The 24,505-nt window shown below is 30.6% G+C and overlaps 3 protein-coding genes across 4 annotated transcripts; 1 reads left to right on the top strand and 2 right to left on the bottom strand.

Annotated features, from left to right (window-relative positions):
• The first annotated feature begins 2,472 nt into the window (after nt 1-2,472).
• Nucleotides 2,473-6,443, top strand: LOC105214099 (beta carbonic anhydrase 1). Its single transcript, XM_011187305.3, has 4 exons — nt 2,473-3,025; nt 5,170-5,254; nt 5,362-5,549; nt 5,616-6,443. The coding sequence occupies exons 1-4, from the start codon at nt 2,933-2,935 to the stop codon at nt 6,015-6,017; spliced, it is 768 nt and encodes a 255-aa protein (XP_011185607.1). The 5' UTR covers nt 2,473-2,932; the 3' UTR covers nt 6,018-6,443.
• Nucleotides 5,360-8,095, bottom strand: LOC105214098 (ras-related GTP-binding protein A). The gene is made up of 4 exons (XM_011187304.3): nt 7,834-8,095; nt 7,540-7,757; nt 7,321-7,487; nt 5,360-7,253 (listed from the first exon to the last, which is right to left on the bottom strand). Exons 1-4 carry the CDS (start codon nt 7,943-7,945, stop codon nt 6,821-6,823), a joined length of 930 nt encoding a protein of 309 aa, XP_011185606.1. The 5' UTR covers nt 7,946-8,095; the 3' UTR covers nt 5,360-6,820.
• A 1,415-nt stretch (nt 8,096-9,510) lies between these two features.
• On the bottom strand, nt 9,511-24,389 carry LOC105214105 (protein kinase C). Of its 2 annotated transcripts, XM_011187327.3 has the most exons (14): nt 24,222-24,389; nt 21,996-23,032; nt 21,463-21,656; nt 21,348-21,405; nt 21,161-21,273; nt 20,919-20,992; nt 20,191-20,222; nt 17,661-17,731; nt 17,296-17,583; nt 16,816-17,229; nt 16,466-16,693; nt 16,113-16,365; nt 15,904-16,043; nt 9,511-15,843 (listed from the first exon to the last, which is right to left on the bottom strand). In XM_011187327.3, exons 2-14 carry the CDS (start codon nt 22,147-22,149, stop codon nt 15,682-15,684), a joined length of 2,181 nt encoding a protein of 726 aa, XP_011185629.1. In that variant the 5' UTR covers nt 22,150-23,032; nt 24,222-24,389; the 3' UTR covers nt 9,511-15,681. The 2 variants fall into 2 exon arrangements, with proteins under 2 accessions (XP_011185629.1, XP_028897408.1); XM_029041575.2 differs by lacking the exons at nt 20,191-20,222; nt 21,463-21,656; nt 21,996-23,032; nt 24,222-24,389 and having other exon boundaries at nt 21,348-21,374.
• Between the last annotated feature and the right edge of the window lie 116 nt (nt 24,390-24,505).

Genomic DNA, 24,505 nt, shown 5'->3' with positions numbered 1-24,505 from the left:
ATATAAAAATGAATGGCAAAATATGTTGCTAAGCGCATAACTCGAGAACCGCTGAACCGATTTTGCCAATTCTTTGTTTAGAATGTTTTTAGAGGTACCGGGATGGTTCTTACGGAGAAAAAAATTGCCTGAAAAAGTCTTAAATCCCCAATTACTAAAAACAATTTGTGTCGTTAGTCTCGAAAAAAGGCGAGAAGGGCCAAACCGATCTGGCTAATTTTAGTGTTGAAATAAGTATTTATGGAAGGCCAGGGAAGGATTAGAAAGTAAGTACAAATACATATATCGAAAAATTGTGAAGATAACAAGAAGATGATTTTATTTGAATTGACAACAAAATTATAAAAAAAAAAAAACAAAAAATAATAATATTTTGAAAGTTGTCATTGTTGCTTTGTTAAAATATTTTATCATTGTTCAATTGTATAAGGCTGTGTCGATAGCCCAAAACAATTTGTAACATGTAGGGAAAGGCAACCGAACATTTTATACTCTCGCAATTTATTGATGTAATTTTATTACACACAAGTTGAAATAAAGTCCAATAGAATAACGAAAATCAGCGCATATGTACATGATTTCCGATTTCACTCATTCATCGCCCAGTTATAAAGGGAATAGCGGCAACTTGAAAGCTGTTAGTAGGCAGACAAACGGCAATTCGGCCTTGAAATTACTCCTAAATTGCAAATCAAAGAAACACTAGTCTGCAAAATCGCCAAAAAAAGCTATAAAGAAGATTTTCCAGATATTCAAGTCGCTGGAGGTACTGCACAGGACTTTAAAAGATCTTGATTGTCGATGAACGTTTTTGGTGGAGCCGGGATTCTGTTAGCAGATGATTTTCGCCAGACTATTCCTGGATCAACTGTTGCTGACGAACTAATCACATTCCTAAAATCATCTAATTTGTGGCGACACATAAAGAATCACAAATTAACAAATAACATACGAGTGTTTTTCCAACAATATCATACTGCGATTGTAGAAATAGTTGAAAATGGTAGCGACGCAGTTGACACCTCGATGGATTAATAACATTTTTAACGGGTTTCTGTCACTTCATGGCCTCGAAAGAGGAGCTTATTCATCGTGTTTTTCCTGACATGAAACCATAATATAATAAAAATAAATGGCTGATTGAATGACCTATATTGGTGGTAAAAAAACAAGGATCCTGTTGATCTTAATGCGACAATTTACAATTCCGTTAAAGGAGAGTTGACACAGCTACAAACCAGGATGACGTATTCAATTATCCCACAGACTATTTTAAATTTCTGGACTATCCCCACTCACTTGCAATTAAAAGTAGTGTGAGTTGTCATCATGCTGGGTAACATAAATCAACATCAAACTTTGCAAAAGAACAAGACTGGCTGTGAAGAAGGTAATCAATATCGTCACCAAAGCCAAGATTAAGCAAACTATGAAATTTGGCATTTCTTACTTTCTCCAATATACGATTAAAAAAATCAAAGTTTTACAAATTATTATGATTTACGCTTAACACAGATCTACACTAATGCCTATCAATCATTTTAAAATTTATCGGCTATAACTTTTCGTCTTTATGCGTAAGAATTTTTTCTCTGCATTGAAAGATTTACTAATTTAATGTAAACCTTAGTCACAAAAACGTGTGGCCGGGTCTGCTAGTACATACATATAAATATAGAAATGTGGATCTTTGCTTTTTAAATTTTTTCTTGGTTGAGAAAAATAAAATATATTTTTAACGAAAATTTTATTTTTTTTGCAACGGTATGCAAAAGAAAGCACCAGCGCCTAAAATCACTTTAGACATTAGTTTGGATCAATGAAATAACATTCTTAAAAATAAAATTATGATTTGGAATAGTTTCATTGATGCGTCTGGTAGGAATTGGAACGACAACTGTCTTAAATAAATTAATAATAATAATAATAATAAAATTAATTCGTATAAAATATTTTTTGTCAAGCTTATGAAAAGCACATAGAAAAAAAGGCATGGTATAATTGTTGTGCATAGCATAAAAAGCTCGTATAAACATCTGAGGTTGGAGAATAAACATATGTATATTCATTTGTTGGGCAGAGCTAAGTTAGAGAATTTTAATAAGCACTCTCACGTTTAAGTTTTGTTGATTTCACTCTTGTAGTTAAGCACATACATTTGTATGTATACTTGTATATATTTAAATGGGCACCAGCTCATAGCCGGTTAGTTTAGAATCGGTAACGAGTACCTTAAGTATCTTTAGGAGCACAAGTTTGCTGATAAATGCACAGCGAATGAACTTTTAGCGAACTGTTGCTCAAATTTAATGTGGACTGACAACGGAACGTAATGTAAAACAAAACATGCGATTACTCTCATAGTCGCTAGCCAGTAAGGAAAAAATGAAGCTTTCAATGCAAAAGTTATTGTTCTCCAGAGGCGATTAAACGAAGAAATTGAAGTAAATAAAAATAAAAAAAGTATAGCAAGTGCTGGCAGTTAGAATAGAAGAGCTAAGCACAGAATGTAGAAAACACAACAAAACCAAATAAATATGTCGAAACATGCATACACGAGTCGAATGGATGAGCGTCTCGCGAGGCCATAGAATCGCGACCACGCGTACCATAGTTCAGTCAGCTTTTTGAAAGTGTCGCAAAAGGTTCGAATGCATACATTTTTTGATAAAGAATCCGAACTTTTTTGTTACGCATATAATACAAGGGATGTTTGTGTCGAAATAAACTATTTGAGTGTGGCGCTTAAACAATTAAACGTAAATAAATAACAATTATATAGGAATAAGGTGAAAACAGCACTGTATATAGACACCTACCTTGTATGTATGTATGCAAGTGTGTGTTTATGTTTTTATCCGTTAGCTGTGTTGAAGGACATTTGTATTAGAGCTGGTGAGAAGGTGAGAATAGCGAATCAAATAGTTTGAATATGGAGCGTATATTGCGTGGTATTATGCGTTATCGGAATACGACACGCGAACAGATGGTGAAGGAATTCCAAAAAGTTCGCGATAATCCTGAGGTATGTACCCTATATGCGTAGACAGCATGGATAAGTTCAATGATATAGGCATTTGAGTGCTCATACATATACACATTTGACCGCACGTGAATCGGAAAATTTATATACATACGTATAGAATGCATGCATATGTATGTATGTACACTCAGAAATAAATTTATTAATAAACGACTTTTCACATGTGAAATGAACATGACCTCTACACAAAATAAACATGTTATGCTTCACATGCATACATATGGTGGTATGTTTTATGAAAAAGAAATGTGAATTTTTTGCAAAATTTCCGTTCTGATTTCATTGGTTAATAATTTTAGAGACTAATAAAAATTGAGGTACATATGTATATTAGTTGTTTAAAACGTCGAACGAAGATTGAAATAAGAAATGATTGTTTTTGTGCTGTCTCATAGGAATGTACAAACATACATACATATGTATGTGTAAGTAAAGACGTTTTGAGCATTAATGTTATCAGTGATGAGTGTGTTGTTTATATTTATATGTATGTCTATACGCATAAAGGTCTTTAATTTTAGATTTTTTAAGCTATTTGTTCAACTTATTAGAATGATGTTTTAATAGATTTCAATATATGCAACAAATAAACAATTAAACATAGCCAATATGCCGGACGTCCACCACATTAGCTATTGTTAATAACGCACATAACATTTCAAATATGGATATGACAAATAATAATACTATTTACTAAAAAAAATTATCCATTAAAATTATAAAAACTTAATTCGGGACAGACAGACATCATTTTACTTGTCATAAAAAGATTTGTTCATTAATTTTTTTTTACAACTGATTCTTTCATAGCTGAAAAAACGTGCTCCCAGATATTGATATTTTTATTTATACGCAAATGTATGGGCAGTTAGGAGCGTCTCAGCGCGCACAATTTGTTGATAAGGTAATTTCTTTAAGGCGCATACATAACATTTGAATGTACCGAATGCTTGTTTATTGTAAGTATATTTACCTAGGCATTCTTCCAAAAAATGTAGAACTGTGGTTAAAGTAATGTTCTTAATTATTCTTTATTCGAAATACCTATGTAGTTAACAAAGTTACTAGTTGAGAAAAATATATATTTATGTATATGTAAATATTTAATATTATTTAATAAAAATGTACTATGTGTGTGGAAAAATCCATGCCAAACCTTCATATACATACATATGTATGAATATATTTTAAGAGCTAAAATAAAATTAATTCTAAATTGATTCATTATCAGTTAGTTTGGCAAGGAAATAGCAATATCTTATAACTAAGAGAAAACATTTTTTAATTAATATTCATTTTCTGCACTCAGTGCCTTAGTATGGCTAGACCACAAAGTTGCTAAAAAGCCTCAGGGATTGAAAATGCTCTGATACAAGTACAAAAGAATTTAGGGCGGAAACAATTATAAGCATCGGTGTTTGCTATCTACGATGAGCAGATTTATCTGCATGTTTAAGGCGTTTACCGGTTGGCTATGTGGCTATATAAATCTTTGTATGCAAAATGTTATGCGCATAATTAATAAAAAATTATAAACTGATAAAAATGGTAGAAATTTAATCAAAATATTTTCATCTTGAAATTATAGCCCTTTTTTTAATCACGTTTCTATTAATAATATTAAAGATTATAAGCATATGACGTTGATATTACGTATCCTTAAGACTGTAGACTAAAACACTATAATAACTGAAACAAGAATAGTGCAAAACCTTGGGAAAGTTGGGCGAAATGTTTTGAAACTATCAAACACAAATCCATAAATAATAATTACGTATTCAAAAAAAAATTGTTTTTTCCAAATATGAAGATGGGGAAAATGACATCATAACGTTGAAAATTTGTATTGATGGTTTTTCAGTCAAAACAATACATTTGTACATTACAGCATGGGGAGAGTCGAAAAGCGTAATACTTCGTAATTAGTAAGACTTCATCTAAATTCTCAAAAACATAAGTTGTTAATTGTGTACTACATGTTATCTAAATTACTTCCAAAACTATTATATATGTATGTACATACATAAATATCATATAATATGCATCAACATAAATATCGCGTTGATATTTATTTGTAATATTTACATTTCCTTTAATTATCTTCATATCGCATGGGTCAAACACAGCCCAAGGCTGTTTTCTTCACTTGCATGGACAGTCGTATGATACCAACCCGCTACACAGATACCCACGTCGGCGATATGTTTGTAGGTATGTACAACTGCATACACTCCTTCGATAATTGCTTTATATACCACATATATATATATAATAAATTTACTTTTTTATTACGATTCTCTTACATATTTGCATTACAGTGCGTAACGCTGGAAATGTGATACCACATGCCCAACACTTTCAGGATGAATACTTTAGCTGTGAACCAGCAGCACTTGAATTGGGATGCGTCATCAACGATATACGCCATATTATTGTGTGCGGTCATAGCGATTGCAAGGCGATGAACTTATTATATAAACTACAGGATGAGGAATACTCATCACAAGTAAGTTGTTCTTGGTGTGATTTTTTTATTGTGAAACTATTTATTTACCTTAGCTAATTTTTGTAGTTAAATAGACGTTTATCGCCGCTACGTTCCTGGATGTGGACACACGCTAACAGTAGTCTCGAGCATTTTAAATCCTGGAGAGATGAAGGCATGCAAGGCCCTTTGTCATTCTCATCTGAAACACCTCTACGTCGTTTTGTGGCTTATATTGATCCGGAAAATAAATTTGCTATGGAGGATAAATTGTCGCAGATCAATACATTACAGCAATTATCGAATGTGGCTTCGTATGGTTTCTTGAAAAAGCGACTTGAATCGCATGATCTCCATATACACGCGCTATGGTTTGATATTTACACTGGTGATGTTTATTATTTTAGTCGTGGTGCTAAACGATTCATTCCAGTTGATGAGAGTACAGTTGGACGGCTTACCGAAGAAGTGCGCCGCTATTACTCATGACGGCCATAATATTAAAATAATATAACATATGCGCGTAGTGTTAATCAATGAAAAAACGTTGACTGTGATAGGAATCTGAATAAATTGCATTTAAATGCAGTACAAAACAATACTAGCCAAATTCTTGAATTTAAAAATTTTTAAATTTTCTATTTACATATGTATGTATATGTAGCTGTAAGGGCATCATGTTAAGTTGAGATGCGCATTGATTGGAAATTTATATTCTCAAATGTATATTTAATAAGAGTTAAAAAAGTAATAAGTGGTATAGTTGTAAAAATGATTTATTAACCGCTTATATTAATTTAAGATAGTATATTGTAATAGCTTTCCACATCATTATTGTAATGTACATATAAAGACATTTCTGTATCGTAAATTTTATATTTATATAATAAAGCGTGAAAAATCTTTTAAATTTCATTAAGCAACAATTAATAACAATAAAAATATGTACTCAAAATTGAGAAAAAGAAAGGAGCTGAGCTGCGTTGTTGTAGATGGTGAATGATGACATTCCTAATATTTCGGTAGGTTTTAAAATATTAACAAACACCCTTTTGAGTTTTGGAGCTTATATTATGTTTTAAATGTAAGAAAATATTGTATGTTGTTACTATATATACTTATATTTAAGCTCAAATATAAATCGGTGTTGGTATAATTGTTTCGAATTGTAAAACTTTGCTTCTAATACATATAAGGAAAACCACCGAAAAGAAGTATATATTTCCACACCCTTTTACTTTAATTTCAAAGCTTCTCATAAACAGTGCAGTGCAGTGCACTTACATCCTATATCAGTGATACTGATGATGATTCATTGCGTTGCTATTCGGATTTTCTAACTCTTCAAAAGATTTGCGCGCATTACGTATGTTAACCAATGTTGCTTCGGAAGGTATTTTTGGATCAGACATGACAACCATTACATAGGTATTGCTGGTAAAGGTATCTATGAAAGCAGCAAATGCGCTGTTGCATACCTCCATCGATTGAAATTTGGCACCCAATTTCGAACAACTTAATTTAAATTGTTTTATTATATTGGAGACTTTCTCAAAACGATGCGAATCGCGGTTCTTTTTGCTCTGACAGTGCGATATCACCAGAAAAGTTGCCTTTTCAAAAAGTAACACTTCATCGGCCTCAATAACATTGGCGAAGTGGGTTAGAGAATTCTCCAATACGGCCACATTGGGTATAAGCATGGTGACGATACATGACCAAGCTCTACGTATAAATATAGTAAATGGGTCAATATTATTTGAGTTTTAGCTAAGTTACCATTTATGTTTACCTGTACAAAGTTTCATCCCAAATGCTGGTACGGAAACAGGTAACATTTCCCGGTTTGGATAGCTTAATGAGATCCTCTTCGCGCTCTTTGAATAAAGATTCTCGTTGTTCTTCGGCGACTAAATCCATTTTATGTATCAAACAAAATATTTTTGCTTCCGGTGAATTCTTCAAATAAATATTATTCGAATGTGGCTAGTTCAATAACTAAATAACATACCTGTAACAATGCTTCCAAACATGACTGATAATAGTGCACATCTAGTTCCAAGTTACGACTCTCCACATCAAATACATATATGAGCACTTCAACATTACGGAAAATATTATCTCTCTGTGAAGCAAAGTATTGCTGCATGAAGCCCTCCTGGCCGCCACAATCCCATAAATTGAGTACAAGATTGCCCAGAAAGCGTACATGAGAGTGCTCAACGTCAACTTTAAGTAAACGATTGAAAAATTTGTAAATTAATAAACCATTAATCTATGCAACCATCTGTTCAATATTACTTACTGGTTGCACCCAAACGCGTTGTGTCTCGGGCTATGTAGTTTGCAAATATAATAGAACGCATGCTGGTTTTGCCCGAGCCGCTTTTACCCATGAGCAGCACTTTTTTCTTCATTCTGATTTATTTTTCCGAAATTTTTTTAGGGAATTTTTCTTCGATGAAGTTTAAAACAACTTATTTTGCAAATTCACTCACTGATCTCACAAATAAATTTACCCAATTGTCAAAGTTGACCAATTACACTGATAATGGTCTAGTAAACGTATAGCACTTATTTTGACAGCTGTACGCGTAAACAGCTGATTAGACTTTGATGTTTGGTACTAAAAATATTCATAAATTCTCATACAGTTGGGAATTTGGAATATTTTGGCTAATAAATATAACTTTCAATATTTATATTTGTTTTTAAACCTATGAGTATTTCGAAATTCCATTGCAATAAATATGAAAAACCGAGAGCCTATAACTAGGCAATGCATTTGTTTTTCCTGAATGATAACAATAGCTAATGCCAACACTGTGCAACACTATTTTCCGTTACCAAAATAACAATACAGCCATAAATAATTTGCACAGGAATAGACAGAAGATAGTTTTGAATTATTTTTTGTTAAAGTAAAAAGCAAAGGGATTTAAAAGCTTCATCAAACTTTAATGATGCAATTTTGTATTATATAATATGTAAATAGTAGTGAAGCATCCAAACATTACTTGTCTGACGGTTTAATGAAAATCTATGGGTCTCACGATTGTTATGTTGGCCTGACCGGAACGGATGCGGATTTATAACACGATAAGACTGTTTTATCAGCAGCATTCCCCAAATTACTTAGAGAGGCTATAACAACAACAATAATCAACTTTAACTTCGCCCCCATCCTTCAAAAGAAATCACAAAGTACATGCGTATGTACGTTTATTGTTATATATTTTATTTGTAGTCATTTTCATATTCATGTTATAATTCAGTTTCTGTTAGTTATAATATTTCTTACACGTCTCTCAACATATGTTTCTCTTTTGCATTTATGTTTTTTACATATGTATGTACCAACTGTTGACTTTCGACTATTTTAATTTAACATTAACTGTATAATTATATTTAGCTTTTGGTTGTCATACTGCACATACAATATTTTTTCTATATGCTTTTTAAATATGTATGTACGCATTAAATAAGTTTTCCTTAACGCAATTGCTATAATCAAGCTCCTTCGGGCAAAGCAAATTAGCAAGTTATAAACAAAATAAATTTTATTTTTGTGTAAATGTGTAATAATAGTATTGATATTTTAATCAAGCAAAGCAAAATAGGGAGAACATAAAAATATGTTTAAGTTAATCAATAATTTTAAGCTGAACCAAAGCTGAATTTTGTATGATCAACATAAGGCTATGAAAATCCAGTTTAATTTAAAACTATTTTGTGAATGTGACAATATTTTGTAAAAATAATTAAATGTTTTACGTTGCATTGCCCCAATTACATAGAATACTGTTTACTTTGCTTTGAAGAAATGTTTTTTATGGTTGCATTGTTTTTTGTTTTATTTACTTAAATTTTATTTGCCTAGTTTTTATGTTCTATTTTATTTATCAATTTATTATTTCTTTTTCTTTTAGCTGGTATTGAATACGCGTTTAATGTATCGGTGAAGGTTCTTGCTTCAAATATATTTATGTATGTATGATTTTATATCATTATATTTATTATTACGTTTTTTTTTGTTTATACTTTCTCAGTTGGATAAGTTATGTTGCTACGTTATGTGTTCTTTCATTATAATTTTCTCTATATTGCACTTTTAAACGTTTTATGCATTTTATTTACTCTTAGTAGTGGATAGTTCGAGTTTGCAATATAACTCTTAATTGTTTCTTTGTTTCCGTTAGCAAAGGTACATGAAAATTTTATAATGCTGCTTTGGTGATAGAAAAGTAGGTGACTTTCGCAATTATTTGCACATAATTACGCTTAATGGTCATAGTAAATATTTATGAATGTAGTTTGTAGTACTTAGTTAATTATTAAAATGTATGTATGCATGTAAATAACAGAATTGAAGAATATAACAGCAAGATTTCTCCAGTTATTTTTTATTCTTTCTTGGCCGTATAATTTTCTATTTTGCTTCATTATTTCTCTAAATCATTATAATAACTTTTTAGTAACATTCATTTACATATTTTTATTTGAAAAATTGTAATTAATTTATATACTAAACTTACTGATTTTGCTCTGTTTTGTTTTGGGGTTCATTGCAGAGCTGTACAAATATAATACATATACATATGTTATAAAGTTTGTATGTATGTATGTATGTCCTTTTCTTCAAAATTATTATTACGACATTCATTTACAATCGTAAAAAAATATAGTATTAAGTAATAACGAAATAAATAAAGAACTATTACGGGAAACATGAAGCGTCATGACTACAAAGACATAGTGAAGGCAAGCATATTGATAATAATTTAACTGAACAATTCTTTTTGAGGGTTATTCAAAATGTCGGTGTCACTTGGAAGAACAGCCAGTTCGAGCGATTTAACAATGAAACACAATTTCAAGGATCAAAAATTATGTTTACTTGGCAGTATAATGGGATGGTTATATAAAAAAGTATGCAATTGAAGTAACGCATTATGGTACAGTTTTATGAAGTTATCTCAGTATAACGCTTTAAAATAATTCTTATTCAATCAAATTTAGAAATGTGTGCTTTATTTTCTGAAAGGTGGGAAAACGTAATATTCGGGTCGATATTCTATGTCTATTGAATTTGTTTATCATAAATGTAAAAATAGTAAGCTTCGATTAACAATAGTGTTTCATTGTAAACATCGAATATATATGTATATTAGGCCAATATTATTTGTTGGTCAATTCTAAAATTTTCCTTTTCGTTCTCTTCTTCTCGCCAATAACCGCTCTTATGCAGCTTATACATCAACTAGTACTTGAATGTTTCCAATAAGTGAATAAATTTTAAGGGTTTTTTTATGGAATTTCCACCGTTACTTTCTTTTACCATTTTCTAAAGTAACCCAAGAGTATCGAAAAACGCAGCTAAATATTTCCCTATCGATAAAGTAAGGTACCTTTGTATAAAGTTATTTATGTATGTATTTTAAAATGTTGACGCGATATGTTATAGTATAGAAATAGGGCGGAGTTTGAAAAACTGTACATTAAAATTCTTTTTATATATTGATGTCAAAGACAACATCTTATTTAATAGCAAACGAATTTACTGAATTTCTTATTTTTTCAACCAAGGTAATTGTAAACTATGGAGAGCATATTATTTGTGGCAAATCAGTTGAAAATATTTGTGTGTTATCTTAAAATTTGTGTTTTTGCAATACTTTAGTGATTGAGTACGTGGCATACATTTCGGAGCACATATTCTTTTAAAAAGTTTCAAATTTAGGCTTTCCCGAATTTCTTAGACAAATGTCAAACAACATAGAAAGCGGCAATGACCTTAGTTAACGATTTTCTCACTTGGCTTTCATTGTTATAATCTATATTGTTTTTATCAACACATTTTAGCTACCTAATAATCTAATTATTTAACATTATTCCATTGAGTTTCATTTGTATTACGTTTTATTGAATTTTACAAATATTCACTGCCTCAAACAACATTTATTTATATGTATGTATGTATGTATTAAATTTACCAAATTTACTAGTACCGTTTGTTATTGTTTTTTTGTTGCTATTCAGCGTTGCTACATGCTCAATCTACACAATTATTTTATAGCTTTCTTTTTCCTATTTCGCACATATTTGTGTATGTGTAATGTTTTTGCACACAAATGCTGCTAATTTTTTTGTACATAAATTATTACAATTTATAGCAATTTTAGTAATTATTTTCTTGTTTCATAATGGCTTATTATGATTTTCTTCTGTTTTTTTGCTAACACTGCACCATGATAACGTTTTTTTCCCAATATTTTTTTCAAGCGAGAGCTTAAAAAGCTTCTAAACTTTTGTTATAGCTTTGCATTAGCTTAACCTTTATAACACCCTCAAGAATTACAGAAACAAAAAAAGAATATATAAAAAAGGATTACTAAACCAGCTGTCAGCGCTCACAACTTATAATTGTTAAATTATCGAATCTATGAAATTGGTTATGTTTTTATGCATTGAAAACTAAACTGAAATGAAGGTATGAAATGTCAATTAAACATATATGCTTTACGTAACTTTAACGCGCTATCATACCATAATATTTTTTTGCTGCACCATTGCATATTAATTGCAGAGTGCTGCAAATCCTTAGATGCGATATCATACCTGGACCGGTGCAAATTGTATATATATATTAATACATATGTATATACACATTTGCGCCAAATGTTTTTTGTGCGAACTTAAGTTTTTGTTTTGTTTTTAGTACTTATTTTTTTATTTATTTGTATGTTACCTTTAATGTTGCTAAGTTGTACATAAACGTATGTAATTACATGTGTATGTTTGTATTTATTTTGAGTCTTTGGTTTTAAATTCAATGTTAAATTATACATCTTCTGTTTTGTTGTATTTTTTTGTTTGTTATTAACTTGTACAAGTATTTGTGGATACAACTTTCCCAAGAGCCGCTCACGCATATTAGCCGTGTTTAGGTTTATTAAATACATATGAAATAGTTCATTTTACAGACATGATTAGCAATAATTTGTGTTCTCTTACTTTTTGTTTAAAAACTAAAATTCTTAACCGCTACCGACGGTTTCATTTAACCATGTGTTTTAATTAGTTATCGTACATTGTAATTTTTGTTTGTTGAATGTCAATTCAACTGTCCAATAGTGTTGCTTTGTATAACATTTAATTGTTTTTATTTTGTTCTTGTTTTTTCTATGCGCTTTTGGTTTTTAATCTCTATATGCATGCATATACGTACTTATATATGTATGTGCATATGCAGCATGCACAACTGTTCTAAATTGTTGTTTTCTGCCGCAGCTAAAATATTTATGCTTGTATGTAGTATGTACATCCTTACAAGCATAAGTTAATGTGTATTTATGCATACGTTTTTGTGTTTTTTTATGTTTAATAATCAGCTTGTAGAACACTTTCATTATTTTATATTTATGATATTTACTTTGTTTGAACTGTTTTGTTGAGAATTTGTATAATACATAATGCTTGGCATATAAAATTAAATATAATTTTTCACATTATTCCTGTTTGTTGTTGTTTTTATTTTCATCATTTTTCATTTTAATAATTTTTTTTTCGAATTACTTTTTGTTTATGCAAACTTATTGAGTTATTTGCAGTAGACAATTTTCTATTCAAACACTTAATAACGTTGTTATTATTGGCATTACAATTTGCTAATCTTGATTATTTTGACTATTTCGTTTCGCTGCTTCCCATTAAAGAACAATATATAATATAATTACTTTAAAATATATCTTCATTTAAAATAATTTTTATTATATTTTACAACGAAAGCTTTTAAAAAATCTTGTAAGCGAGAAATTTAAAAGTTTCCGTTTATTTTAATTAGAAAACACAAATTACACTAGCAAAAAATCTGTTTGTCTGCATTTTAAATACAAATACACCAAAAGATAACAAACAATTGATAATATCATTTTAATACTTTTTCAAATAATGCAACTCATTTATATTTGTGCGTGTTAACATTAAAATGCAAATAGCTGAAACAATACAAGACACTGTCAACTATTAAGCGGTAAAGCAATTAAATATATTTTTAATTATTAAAGAAATTGTTGGTAAAAACACAAAAAAGAAAAATAGCAAAATGTGATAGCAGTATGGCACGAAACAAAATTATTAATTATTATTAAATATATATGTATTATAGGACGTCTGCAACCCTATCCATGTATTTATACGAAAATTTTGAGAGCCACAAGCAATTACTTTCTTTTAATAATTTTCCTCAATATGTTAATATAAGAAAGAATAATAAGTTAAGTAAGAATATTGAGTTTATAAGTTTATTTCAAATAAATTTCCTTCGTCCAGTTTCCAATAGTAAACTCTACGCTTGCAATACAGCTCAAATTCGTTTTCACTAATTTACAGTTAAATGATGTTATAATTGTTGTGAAAAATTCAAAATGCCAATGAAAAAAGTTCTGATTGTTCGCTTGGCTTGTAAAACAATGTAAATACTTATAATTAAACACAAATAATAAAATGCTAAACTAAATTCATCTTTGAACATTACAAACTAAAATTATAAATAAAATTGTTACACAAATAAGTGTGTAGATGTGTTGGTATTTCAAATGCATTTGCATAATAATTATTACCAGCTCTCTTATGTGTTTGTGTGTTTATATAGGTGTGCGTGCGTTTTTATACTCATTTTGACTAGATTGACGAATGACACTTTACATTCGATGTTTTATAGAATTGAAAACAACATCAATTAACAATAATAAATAAATGATTTCTTTATAATTTCGTTGAATGCTAAGTTTATCAACACATAAAATTACCAATATAATAAAGCAATGCAAGCGACTAATGCTCATTATTTGTTAACGAATTTTCATTACGTCACCATACATGTAAACGATCTTGAATTGTCTAATTATGAACGTTTTCGAATATTTTAGAGCAAACATACATGATTGATCGTTAATGTTCAAAATCCGGCGGCATAACTTAAGAATTATCGACCAGTATGAGTTGTCGAAAATTATCTAAGAATACTGAAGAAATTTGACTCCTTCATTTGCTGTCAATGAAAGTATATTTAAAAAAGAAACAACTATATAACGCGTTGCAGACACATACATTTGCTCGAATTTGAGTAAAATAAAACAAATTAATATTACAATTGGAAAACATGGCGATGCGAGTTTCTTTGCCTTTCTCTATAATTGAACTACTAAGTCAATAAGGAAAATGTTGTGTTTTGCCTCTACATATTAGTAGCAATGGTACGATGAACTGGTTAGCCAATTCACAAGAAATACCGAAAAATTCTGTAAAATAACATGTGTTCGGTGGAAGCTTAAATGTTGTAGTTTGGCAAAACCAGAAGTGTTTCTCGCTTTTGATTTATTCAGAAAAAAGAAGTATTTAAATTCACACTCCTAAGATTTCCAATAAATTTAAATTTAATGCAATGTTAGTAGCTTGACTTACATTATAAAATACCTAAACCAAAGTTAGCAAATTATTTTTCATTTTTTTTTTGTTTGTTTGTTATTAATTATTTTCTGGTTATTAGATTTTTTACATTTCCTATCACTGTCTCCTGCTTGTTATTGTATAGTTTTTTGTTTTTGTTATATTCAACCATGTTTTCTACGTTTATTGGTTATTAGATTTATTTATTTATTTGCCTAACGAATACTACGAGTAGATTTTGTTGCGTTAACAATATAAGCATATTTTATTTGTTGTTTTTACTTTTCGCGTATTTCAATTTTAAAACTTGCAGCTGCACATTAATTAACAGCGTAAAACAATATAGCACACAGGTATTCTTCACACATATACACTTTTCTCATGCAAACATTGTCGACATAATGCGAATGTTTCGATACTTAAATAAATGGCAACACACGAAAATTGATAATGAATAAATAAATAAATAAAATAAAATTAATTTGTTCCAACTGGCGACCCTGTGTGTCTGTTTGTGTACATACTGTGTGCATGTATGTGTGTTCGTGTGCATACGTACACATTATAATAAAAGAACAAACACAATAGTAGTAGTAGTTTTTGCTGCTTTCATGATTTTGCAAGAGTTTTGCATTGCATCGTAGCTTTTTCCCACAGAAGTTTAAACACTTCAGGCGCATGCGCGCACTTAAAAAAAAACGACTTAAAATACTTTACGCTCAGGTCCAAATTTCGGATTGACAAATGAGAATCCAGCGAATTCGTCCTGATTAATGCAGCGTATAACATCGTTGGGCACCGGTGTGAGTACTGGTTCCTCTTTCGTGAACTCTGTGTCGAAATTGGTAGCATCCCGTGGATTTTTCTGTTGTAGGAAACAGAATTTTATAAACAGTTTTGGACTTGTTTTAATTGTTTTTGTTACCATTTTTGGTCTAAAAGGTGGTTTAATATTGCGCTTTTCCAATTCATCCCAATCTAATTTACCGAAAAATGGATGTCTACGGATCTCGTTCTCATCGCCAGAACACCCCAGACGTGTCTCGGGGTTTTTCGTTAGGAATCCTGAGCGTAAATGAGAATTATTAAAAAAAAAACGAAAATTTAGATCCAGCTATGCTGCTAAGCAAATACCTTTCAAAATGGATACAGCTTCTCTAGACAACCAAACCGGATATAATACATCGTCATGCATAATTGAATCGAATAATTCATCCTCATTGTCGGCCTCGAACGGTGGTTGACCGGCCATCATTTCGTACATGAGCACACCCAGCGCCCACCAATCGACGGATGCGCCATACTCTTGCTCTTTTAGTATTTCAGGTGCGATATAATCGGGAGTTCCACAAAATGTGGTTGTTAAAACACCATTTATAATACCCTCCTGGATGTGGAAAGTTTTAGGAAATCAATAGATACATATAATGTATAAGATATTATCGAAATGATTATTGCGTTAACCAAATCTATTGCAAGCGACATACCTTGCACATGCCAAAATCGGCCAATTTGCAGTGCCCCTCCTGATCTAAAAGTATATTATCCAGTTTCAAATCGCGATAAATAACACCATGGGAGTGTAAAAATTGGAGTGCCAACGTAACTTCGGCGGCGTAGAAAGCAGCACGTGCAGCCTCAAAGCGGCGTGCCTTCTGTATTTGAAACATCAAATCACCCCCATTCACATATTCCATCACGAAGAATAGACGATCCTGAAAAACAAATCAAAATTAGAATGAGTATATCTTTAATATTTGGTACACTTTGTTGAGACCCAGGTATAATGCGTGAATATTTGCTTGTAGTTACCAAATATTAAAAAAAATACTCGTACCTTAGTCTGAAAACATGAGTGTAATGCTGTCAAAAATGGATGATTAGCGGCCAAAGCCAGAATACGTTTCTCCGTCATTGTGCAATCAACATCGTCATCTTGTATAATAGCATCTTTTTTCAAAACCTTAATCGCATAAATCTCTTCGGTGTCCTTCTTTTCGGCCAGCATTACCTTACCAAATGAGCCTTTACCCAATACCTTGATGAAATTAAAGTCTGATAATGAAGTCTTTCCTGGACGAGATTCAAAATATTGCCCTGTAATGGCGCTGAGTCCGGTTATGGCAGTTGAAGTGCTTGTAACCGAACGCTCCGACATCATCGAACTTCGTGTGGAAGTGCTGCTCTCCGTACCCTGATCACTACGGTCACTCAAACTATAATTATCATCACCGCCCGGTTGATTTAAATACTGCAAGAAGAAAATTATTATTCAGATATATCATGTCTGCAATTTTGACTGTAATACAACACCGACCTTTGAACGGCGTGGTTGTGCCTGCTTATCCGGCGAAATACCCAGCGAACTAAGTATTTCGGCCATTTCTTTTGTGTTTATGCCACACGTATTGGCCACATTCTTTTGACAGCGTTTATGCACATTCATATTGCACTGGGTACACTGTAAACCCTGTTTGATCAGACCATACAATAGTGAACCGCAGTGATCGCAAAAAGTAAAACGTTTGTAGTTATGCATTATAAAGCGATGCGGCATATTCACATTGAAACGTTGGCCGGCTGGTGCCATTTCCATGGTGTTTTGCTATAAATGCCACCGAGAAAATACAAAAGAAAGATATGAGAGTGTCATTTAAAATGCGTATGAAATATTTGAGTTACCTCTTCGCGCATGCCTGGACATTTGGTGACCACGGAACTGTGGCATCTCTTATGTACAACACAGGTGCACACTAGAATGGTGAATGAAATCAGAATATATGTAATAATAACAACAAAAATAGTGTTAAAGTTATGGGTTAAATTGGAGTAGATGTGAGGACAAAACGATATTGTACATTTTTGAGGAGTTGGCAATTTTGTATTCATACATATACTATACTTATGTATTATATATGTAATCAAACGTTTCAATTATATAAAAGACGCAAACAGGCTGCACTTCTGCTTCTGCATCCTTAGAATATTAAAATAGCAAATTCATTTGGTGCAAATAAACAAATTGCTAAATGCAACCTCGGCGGGAATTATGTATATTTTATTTTATTTCTACTTTAGTTTGATTCACTTTTTTCAAGGGAGATTTTCCAAAGCTTCCATAAGTAAAAATTAATTGGGAACACCCAAACTTGTACATTATGAAACAACGTTATTGCTTTCGATAGCAATTACAAAATTATTAGTTTCAGTTTTTAGTAAGAATTTGAAAATATATTTATATTTGTTTCCTCTTTTGGACGTTTAATCTTTTAAATTTGTTTCATTTTCTCATTTGCAGCCTAATTGCGTTTTTTACAATTGTTTTTTTTTTTTTAATATGTGTTTATCTGATATGTGAGCATATGTTCAAATAACATTGTTAATTTTCTTGAATTTTTTTGTGATAAACACATTTTCAAGTCACAAATTTATATTATATTATATTTGCTACCGTTATATACGATATACAACCAGCTATACATATAAAACACAACAGCAAATACAATAAATAAAAAATATAGCAATAATATCTCTATATGTGTGAGAAGGCACATACATATACATATGTATGGTGTTTTGTTAGTAGAATAACCATTCGAAATTCAATTTAGAGTACAAAATACGAAACAATTTACAAAACAATAATTAAATGTTCAGTTGCATAATTTCCATAAATATTTATATAATTTATGAATATTATATTTAATAATTTTAATAGTAAGAAAACGTACTTAGAAAACAATACAGTACAATGTGTTAAAAATGCATTAATTACATTTACTATTTCTTCATAAAAACGAATGCGTTAATATTAAAAAAATAGTGTATTTAAGCTTATTACAACATATAAAAAATTCTTTAGCGTGCCAGAACTCTTTTAAATGTTATATAATAAAGACTCTGAAAACAAGCTTTTGATAAAAAGAAGATTTGACGTAATATAATTCGATTAATTCAATAATTTTTAATAAGAGTCATCTGGATTTGTAGGTCACTTCTTTATAAGATCATAATGTTTACACAATGCATCCGAGTCTCAACATTAGATGCTATGCAAGTGTTACATACCTACAGGCGCATCTATTTTTTTAAAAAAGTATAGATTTCTAATAACAAGACAATGATTTCCATTAATAAATTTAACTATAAATGAAATTATTTGTTATTGCGTTATCAATAAATAGGCACAAATCTTAGAAATTAAATAAATTAAATGCGATGGTACCAACAAGGCAGGAAAAAGGAATTTTATTATGAATGTTAAATAAATTAATTTGATACGACAAAGCAATATGCTATTATATAATAATAGAAAAATATATATATATGAAACATCAATGAGATGCAACTAAAATACATACATGTATAATAAATTAATGAATAAAAATATATAAATATAAATAAAGGCAGAGGGAGATGTAGTCATTGAGATTTATTCTAATGTTTTTTTATCGTTCCTTTTTTCATAGTTGATTGGTTGACGGTTGGTTAATGATTAAATTGATTAAATGCAAAACTACACCGACTATATAGCAACAACAACAATATGGCTAGACAACAGTGCAGGCCATACAGCAGATAAATCAAAACAAACGTGTAAACAGGATAATAGTAAGAGTTGCAAAAATGCAAAAGCAATAATAGGTGAAATTTACAATTTATGTGTGTACGCATGTATATACAAGTAATTAGAAGTAGAGAGCAACACATTTGTATACAGCTTTAGCAGCGAACAATGAAAATCAACACCATCAACATTCAATTGAATTAGATAGAGTGGCCTAAAATATGATGCATTTTAATAATGTAATATGTATGTATGTAGATTTATGGGCATGTTATGATTGTGTAATGGCTAGTTGTTATGCTTGCATATAACAATATATACATACATACATTCGTACATATGTAGTTTAGTTGAAATCAACTAGATATGCAAATATAATTTCTAGTTATTTATTATTTATTTTTATTTTTTTTTTTTCAGAATAACGTGTTTATAACTGAATTTATGTATTTATTGCTTGTATGTATGTACATATGTGCGTGTGGCGATGTATGGTGTAAGTTGTATATGAGGTTTTTTATTTCGAGACTCAACGAATGATTCTTTTTTGGGTTGTTTCTTTGTTTAAAGTTTGGAAAACGAGTACAAATGCAATTACGAATACCGGGTATGTAGTTGTTGTTGTTGCTGCATGTGAACACATACCTTGACATTGATAGCCTTGTTTACCAAATCCCCTGCAAAGGCAAAAAATTTCCGTAGCTTGTATATATGTGAATATAGATTAATATTAAGAGATGATGTACAAAAAGAAAAAAAAAACTTTTCGAATAGATAAAATGAGCCATAAACGCAAAACCCACAGTATGAAATCAGAAGTGAAAGAAAATTTTCCGAAAAAAATAATTGGTAGCTGTTCCTACTTCCCATTTAAAGAAAAAAAAACAAACGTACAAATTATAACTCTACAGCCGGATGAAGAAATGAAAAAGCAGAGAATGAATTATTGTATGTCACTAGAAGCGAATATCATCGTAAGCACTTATTTCATTCTCATTTTAGATTTTTTTTGTCTGCTCCAAACTACACCCAAATGCATGTATAAATGTTCTCACCAAACAAGTAAAACATAAAACATTTAATATAATAAATACCAACTAAAATGTAATATAATTATTAAAAGTATTACCTAATTTTACCCAAAATACATTCTAATATGCTGAATAGTTGTGAAAAGAGAATAATTAAAAAAATACCAAAGATAAAATGAACAAATTAAAATATTAATGATACTTCAAGAACCAAAATGTGAAAAGTAAGATCAATACAGTTATTCACTGGTATGGACGTACAAATAAAAAGGTATGATTGTGTGATGTTGAATATTCGGTTTGCTAATAGTTTTTTTTATCAAGCTAAACATTTGCACTTACCAAATAAATTCGCGGCAATGTGAACAAAAAGTCGGCTGACGAAGAAAAGTTGCCATAAATTTGTGTCCATTTACCTAATAAATAAATAAATATATATATATATAATATATATGTATTTAAATATATTTTTTTAATTATAGCTATCAACTCTTAATTTCAAAAATTAGAATTCGTTGAATATTTCTTTGCAGTAATAACAATATAAAAATGTAATATTTTTAACAAGCTCGTAAGCTTCTAACCTGATGAACACGTCGTCGCATGGCACCGCGTCGACGGTTGAAGCCAACGCGTTCTTTGAATTCCTTGTTTTGGGTGACGGCCTGAACCACTACTGCCACATCTTTATTAGAATCTAATAAATAGTTGAATTAGATATTATTAACAAGTTGGTAATAATTAATCAAATTATTTATACACTATACTTACCAACTCGGTTCTTCAATTCGATTATAATATGTAGTTTACCCTGTGGCTCTAAGTTTACCTGTAATGTAAATACAGTTATGAATAGTGAAATAGTTGCATGCATAAATTTGCTTACCCATAGGTCAAGCACACCTGTTTCATTTTGCATAATATCTTCGAAAGGTATTTGGCAATTGGCAACAAAGTCATCCGGTGGCAGTGCTGCATCGTGAAATACCGTTAAGTTAATGTTCTTTGCATTAGTCACATCGTGTATGAATTGCTCATTCCATACTGGATCGAATGACTTCGGTCGCGTTGTCGAGCGATCTAAAGGAATGCAAAAATGCAAAATTAAAAATATGTTCTTTATTTGCAGTTCAAAACCAAACAGTAGCAATATTAATAATTAATAAAAATATATTTAAATATTTTTTCATCCGTCATTTTACTGTCTATTTTGTGTCTTATTCTTAAATATTTCTTCAATTTGGACCGTGACTTTAAATCAAAAAATAAAATGACAAAAAAAAATAACAAATAAACAAACATTAGATTTGCAACAGTACAAATTTAACTTAAACAAACAATCAAAAGGCATATAGTTTTTTTCTAATAGTCAAATCATTAATATAAATTTACATATATATATTTTTATGTTTGCTTTACCAAAATGATTATCATCGACGTCAATGGAAATATAAGGATCGATCGGTTGATCATCCCCTAATTTTCCAAATGCCAAATTGTGGCGCTTTTGAAAGTCGGTTGGTCGCAAACCGATCGCCTCACACACTTTCAATTGTAATTTTCCCGTAAACATCGCGTTTGTAATATTTATTGAAATGCTTCAATAAGGATAAATGGACTGAACGGGGTTTATGAGTGAGCGAGGGAACGGTATCAATGTCGAAACGGAAATTAGGATTTGGTTCACTTTGACTAGATGTCGCTTTTGCTATTTTGCAAATTATGTTAGTTACTGGTATTTAAATGTTACGCATATTTCTTGAAAAATTATATGTTATATGGACTTCGGAACCAGTCACTCCTGCAACTGATTCACATGTGTACAAGTCACTGCAACGGTGGCTATAGCTGAGACGGAAATCCGATGTGTGCTCGCACAACTTTATTTATAAACACACACACGCACACTCACAATATTATTAAGCTGTTAATGTGTAAAGTACTGGACGCGTGCGCCTTTTAATACACGATCGACGATTCAAAGATTTTTTTTTATAATGTTTGCCAAGAGATAAAATTGTTTAACTAGATTGATACTTCCAAGTATTTTTTTTGCTGTAAATGTTTCACTTATTCCTTGTTTTATATTGTACACTTTTTAGTTGATTTCACTTTAAAAGAGTCCTGTTCACTTTCAAAATTATTCACTTTTTGAAAATTATTTACTGTTTTTATCGTGTGCGTGTGTGTGTAATTCAACTAATTACACATTTATGTTTACGCCTCTGCAGCTGGTGATGCTGTCGTTGTTGTTGCTTTAGTTCCTTTGTGCGATTGTTGCGCACTTCGCCCATTTAATGCCAATTCAAGTTCGCCTTTCGCAACACTTCTATTATATTATGCGTTGCTATTTTTTTGTGCTGTATGTCCGACAAAATTTGTATTTAATATGTAGTTACGATGAACTAAATCATGTTGGTTTGGTCCATAATTAATATTTATGCTGTACGAATTTACTGAAAAACATATTTACATTTTTTAAATTTGTGATTTGTTATAACCTACTCCTCTCTTTGCGCATTAATCAGAAGTTAAGTTCTTTAAAATTATTTAATATTAACGATTTTACGTTCTTTGAATATATATAATGTATGTGTTCTTGTTGCCAATGTTTTAAACTAATTCATGTCTGGGACCAATTTGCTGGAGATGCAGATTTTAATGCGCAAGGTTTATAGATATGTACTTGTTTTATTTCGTTCTTTTGTGGCTAGATTTGCTATACTTAGTATTTTTTAGTCTCTACATTTTATCGTATGCTTTGGTCTTGTTTGTTGGCCTTATTTTTGCTCTTGATAACTTGATTGACTGAGTACTAGATATTCATGTAGCAAGTTCTCTGTCTGGCTTATTAGCTGCCTTCTAAAAGTTTTGACATTCTTCTTCTTTGCTGCTTCTATTGTTGGTATATTAGAAAGCAATAGGTAGCATAGTGAAAAAAGAACGGAAGGAATTTTACTTCCAACCCCCCTTCCTATTTACGCGCGTAGTCATTTACTCACACATCCCTTTACACAATATTTATTATCATATTGGAAATTTTGCACATTTGAAGAAAACTGAAATTTTTGAACCGTTTAATATTAGGTTAATAAAAATAATATTTGAACTTATTTGAATTATTCAGAATTTCAGTACACTTTCCTAGCAAATACACATACACATATACAACGTTTCATCTATGTGATTCGTTTCTTCTTCTCTTCTTCTGCCACTAATAGTATTTTATATATGCACTTCCTATACGCATATTAATTTTTTTGTTAGTTTATACGTTTTATTAACCACATTTGCTTTATTTATAGTATGTGAGTGTTTTTTAAACTTTAAGTAAATTTTAAACTATGAAATTATGAAAATATCATCTCATTTTGCTCTTATTTTCTCAACATCTCTTATTTAGCTCACTTCTGCTGCCTTTTCACACAAATACATTCCAGCGCAAATTTTTTAATTCGCATTGGAAAACTTTTCCAACGGAGAACTTTTTATTCCTATTTTTTGCACAAAGAGAGGGGTATACACGATATGAGGAAAATGGGTACAGAAAGAAGCAGAAACTGGCAAATGTCTAGATAAAAATTGTCTAGAAAATTTCACTTTTTCTACACCATTTTTGGCACAATTCATTAAAATGTGTATTACTTTATTGGTATTTCACTTATTGTGAGACTTGTGCTTATTTTTGTATTTATTAGTTTTATTAGACACTACAAATTTAATTTTGAATATGAAATACACAAATTTTCTTCACGTCTATGGATTTTGGATTTTCAACGAATGTGTAGTAAAGCACAATGAATGGAATTGATATTTCCATGGAATTGGAGCTTATAACAGGTATGCATGTGGAGCTTTCTATAAAGCAAACATATGTGAATCTGTTATAATAGAATGATGCCATATTGCTCTTGAGTTCTAATTTCTTT

This window comes from Zeugodacus cucurbitae, chromosome 2, assembly GCF_028554725.1.
Source record: "Zeugodacus cucurbitae isolate PBARC_wt_2022May chromosome 2, idZeuCucr1.2, whole genome shotgun sequence".
NCBI classification, from domain to species: domain Eukaryota; kingdom Metazoa; phylum Arthropoda; class Insecta; order Diptera; family Tephritidae; genus Zeugodacus; species Zeugodacus cucurbitae.
The sequence above is the reverse complement of the archived record's forward strand: the minus strand, read 5'-3'. Positions and strand labels throughout refer to the sequence as shown.

Excerpts from the sequence above, each read along its gene's own strand:
- LOC105214099 (XM_011187305.3), top strand. The coding sequence starts at position 2,933 with ATGGAGCGTATATTGCGTGGTATTATGCGTTATCGGAATACGACACGC. Across the intron at positions 5,255-5,361 it reads CGTCGGCGATATGTTTGTAG|TGCGTAACGCTGGAAATGTG; the intron begins GTATGTACAACT and ends TTTGCATTACAG. Across the intron at positions 5,550-5,615 it reads ATGAGGAATACTCATCACAA|TTAAATAGACGTTTATCGCC; the intron begins GTAAGTTGTTCT and ends TAATTTTTGTAG.
- LOC105214098 (XM_011187304.3), bottom strand. The coding sequence starts at position 7,945 with ATGAAGAAAAAAGTGCTGCTCATGGGTAAAAGCGGCTCGGGCAAAACC. Across the intron at positions 7,758-7,833 it reads AACGCGTTTGGGTGCAACCA|TTGACGTTGAGCACTCTCAT; the intron begins GTAAGTAATATT and ends GTTTACTTAAAG. Across the intron at positions 7,254-7,320 it reads TGGGATGAAACTTTGTACAG|AGCTTGGTCATGTATCGTCA; the intron begins GTAAACATAAAT and ends ATTTATACGTAG.
- LOC105214105 (XM_011187327.3), bottom strand. The coding sequence starts at position 22,149 with ATGTTTACGGGAAAATTACAATTGAAAGTGTGTGAGGCGATCGGTTTG. Across the intron at positions 20,993-21,160 it reads TGCGACGACGTGTTCATCAG|GTAAATGGACACAAATTTAT; the intron begins GTTAGAAGCTTA and ends TTTATTTATTAG. Across the intron at positions 20,223-20,918 it reads CATTGCCGCGAATTTATTTG|GGGATTTGGTAAACAAGGCT; the intron begins GTAAGTGCAAAT and ends TTGCCTTTGCAG.